Source organism: Indicator indicator, chromosome 5, assembly GCF_027791375.1.
Source record: "Indicator indicator isolate 239-I01 chromosome 5, UM_Iind_1.1, whole genome shotgun sequence".
In the NCBI taxonomy this organism is placed as follows: Eukaryota; Metazoa; Chordata; class Aves; order Piciformes; family Indicatoridae; genus Indicator; species Indicator indicator.
Genome location: NC_072014.1, coordinates 20,853,166 through 20,855,984, shown reverse-complemented (window position 1 = coordinate 20,855,984; position 2,819 = coordinate 20,853,166). Strand labels below are relative to the sequence as shown.

Genomic DNA, 2,819 nt, shown 5'->3' with positions numbered 1-2,819 from the left:
GTTTATTTCCCTCTTTAATAGCAATAGTGACATTAACCGGGCGGCGCTGGGACCCGCGATCGGAGTGGTAAGCCCCTGCGCGCCCGCGGAGCGTGAGAGGCCGGGCAGGCGGGTACGGCCCACATTGCCTGCCGGAATGGGGCGGGGAGCAGGATCCGCACCATGGGCCAGCACCCCCGGGAGCCTGCCGGGCCCAACGGCGGGTGGCTGCCAGCCCCACGGCGCCGCTTGCGCGGCGAGGGGCGGAGGGAAAGGGCGGAGAGAGAGACGCTGCCCCTTGCCAGGCTCCATCTCGCTGCCTCCCCCAGCCGGCGGCAGGAGCAGGAGGCCCGCGATGGGAGCTGGGAGCCCAGGCGGCCTCCCCGACCGGGGAGCCGGCAGAGCGGGTCAGAGGCCGCGGCGTGGTGCCGGCGATGCCGTCGGGGCGTGCGGCCGGTGCTCGAGGACGCGCGGCGCTGCCAGTCCGGCTCTCCGCGCTCACCGGGGTCCGGGCGAGCCCCGAGCGCCTTGGACCAATCCAAAGCGATTATGCAAGACGGCGGACCAATCAGCTCCGCCAGCTCATGAATATTCATAGACTTGGCTGAGTCAAAGCTTTTAGGCGAGTTTGTGTAGATCTACAGCATCATGCTTAGACTTTTCAAAGAGACAAACTCCATTTTCTTATGAATGGAAAGTGAAAAACCCTGTTCCGCTTAAATTGGGTTCTTTCCTGTCCTGAGAAACACAACAGACCCCAAAAAGGCAAGCTGAAGAGAGAACACACACACAGACCAAGCGACAAGAAATGACCATGACTACCATGCCAGAGAGTCTAAATAGCCCCGTCTCAGGGAAGGCTGTCTTTATGGAGTTTGGGCCGCCCAGCCAGCAAATGTCTCCTTCTCCCATGTCCCACGGACACTATTCCATGCACTGTTTACACTCTGCGGGCCACTCTCAGCCTGACAGCTCGTACAGCACAGCTTCGTCCTTCTCCCGACCGCTGGGCTATCCCTATGTGAACTCGGTCAGCAGCCACTCGACCAACCCCTACATCAGTTCAGTGCAGTCCTACCCCAACAGCTCCAGCCTGACTCAGACCCGGTTAGAGGAGACAGGTAGGTGCACTCGGGTTTGGGAAGTTGGGGGAGTGGAGGGAGGGAAGGAAAGGAGGGAAGGAGGGAGCTTGTATTAAAAAAAAAAAATCTAGCGGGGGGAAAATTAAATTAAATTACAAAATATTAGTGAGAAGAGCCTGAGGATCACAGGGGAGCAGTACACAGAGCACACAATGCCAGGCTGAAAAATAAATCAACCCAGATGTGCACGTATTAGTCTTCGTAATTATTTATTGCGTAGCACTATAAACAATGTATGCAATTAAGGGTAATTAAACCTCAACTGCAGCTTGTAAAAATAGCAAACTTTCTCTGGGAAGAAGCCTAGGCTGCCATAATCGCCCGCAGCCTTTGTTAGCGTTAGTCGAGCTTCACTTTTCTTCCTTCTCATTATTGTTATTGTTGATGTTGCTACTGTTATTGTTGCTCTTGCTGCTGCTATTGCTGTTACTGCTATTGCTGCTGTTATTTATTCTGCATCGTTTGTTGTTTGTAGGGGCCGAATCGGAGAAAAGCACTGTGGTAGAAGGAGGGGAAGTTCGCTTTAATGGGAAAGGGAAAAAAATCCGCAAACCCAGAACTATTTACTCCAGTTTGCAGCTGCAGGCTTTGAACAGGAGGTTCCAGCAAACTCAGTACCTGGCTCTCCCAGAAAGAGCTGAGCTCGCAGCATCTCTGGGACTCACTCAGACCCAGGTATAGCTCCCACTAAGCCGACCCCTCTCCCATGTCCTCTCTCTATCCCTGGTACCGGCGTGGAAGATCCCACGCATGCTGCAGACGGGTCACAGCCTCAGGCAACAGCACACGGCGCGACGCCCACCTCACCGCGGTGCTGCCGCCGGTGCCGGGGGGACCGTGGGGCCACCGGGGGGACCGTGGGGCCTCCGCGGCACGGGCAGTGTCTCCGCGGCGGGGCGGGCGTGTGGGGGGGACTGTTACCGGGCGTTTTAGCACAACAAAATGGCAATGGGCACAGCAGTCGTGAGAAGGATAATGGGAAGAAGCTGGGAAGCCGCTGGGTGTAGGGGTTCGTCGGACCCCGAGGGTGGGAGTGGGAATGCTGGACCGTACTGAGGGATGCTGAGCCTTGCCCTGTTCCCTTTGCAGGTGAAGATTTGGTTTCAGAACAAGCGCTCCAAATTCAAGAAGCTGATGAAGCAAGGAGGGGCCGCCCTGGAAAGCAGCGCCTTGACCAACGGCAGGGCTCTTTCAGGCAGCTCGCCGCCGGTGCCCCCGGTGTGGAATACTACCTCCGCATCCGGTAAGGCCTCGTCGGGGACCCCGGGCACCTACATCCCCAGCTACACGTCGTGGTATCCTTCGGCCCACCAAGAAGCAATGCAGCAGCCGCAGCTTATGTGATTATAAACCCTTTTTACCCTACTGCAAGCACTACCGGTCATGAAAATAATTTAAATTATTACGAAAAAAAAAAAAACAAACAAAAGAAGAAATTAAGGAAAATAAAAGGAAGGGAGGGGAGGGGGAAGAAAAAATAAAAAAAAAAGGGGGGGGGGAAGAGAGAGGAGAGACAAAACCCACAAAGAAACCTAAGCGTGCAAACAAACAGGAGGTCTCTTGCCCATCCAGCCATTAGGACGCTGCACTGTAGCTCAGTGCAGGAGAGCACAGATGTGATGCGGGCCGGTTCCCACCGCTGACAGCTGACGGAGCGGCCCTGAGCACCGCACAACAGCCTGGGAGCAGAGCGAGCGG

The 2,819-nt window shown here is 56.0% G+C and overlaps 1 protein-coding gene across 1 annotated transcript; it reads left to right on the top strand.

The window, feature by feature from the left end:
• The first annotated feature begins 787 nt into the window (after positions 1 to 787).
• On the top strand, positions 788 to 2,465 carry DLX1 (distal-less homeobox 1). Its single transcript, XM_054381174.1, has 3 exons — positions 788 to 1,100; positions 1,597 to 1,796; positions 2,211 to 2,465. Exons 1-3 carry the CDS (start codon positions 788 to 790, stop codon positions 2,463 to 2,465), a joined length of 768 nt encoding a protein of 255 aa, XP_054237149.1.
• Positions 2,466 to 2,819: the final 354 nt, after the last annotated feature.

What these genes read in the sequence shown, in the direction of transcription:
- DLX1 (XM_054381174.1), top strand. Translation starts at nt 788, where the DNA reads ATGACCATGACTACCATGCCAGAGAGTCTAAATAGCCCCGTCTCAGGG. An exon ending in GACCCGGTTAGAGGAGACAG is followed by an intron (nt 1,101 to 1,596) that starts GTAGGTGCACTC and finishes TGTTGTTTGTAG; the next exon opens with GGGCCGAATCGGAGAAAAGC. An exon ending in TGGGACTCACTCAGACCCAG is followed by an intron (nt 1,797 to 2,210) that starts GTATAGCTCCCA and finishes TTCCCTTTGCAG; the next exon opens with GTGAAGATTTGGTTTCAGAA.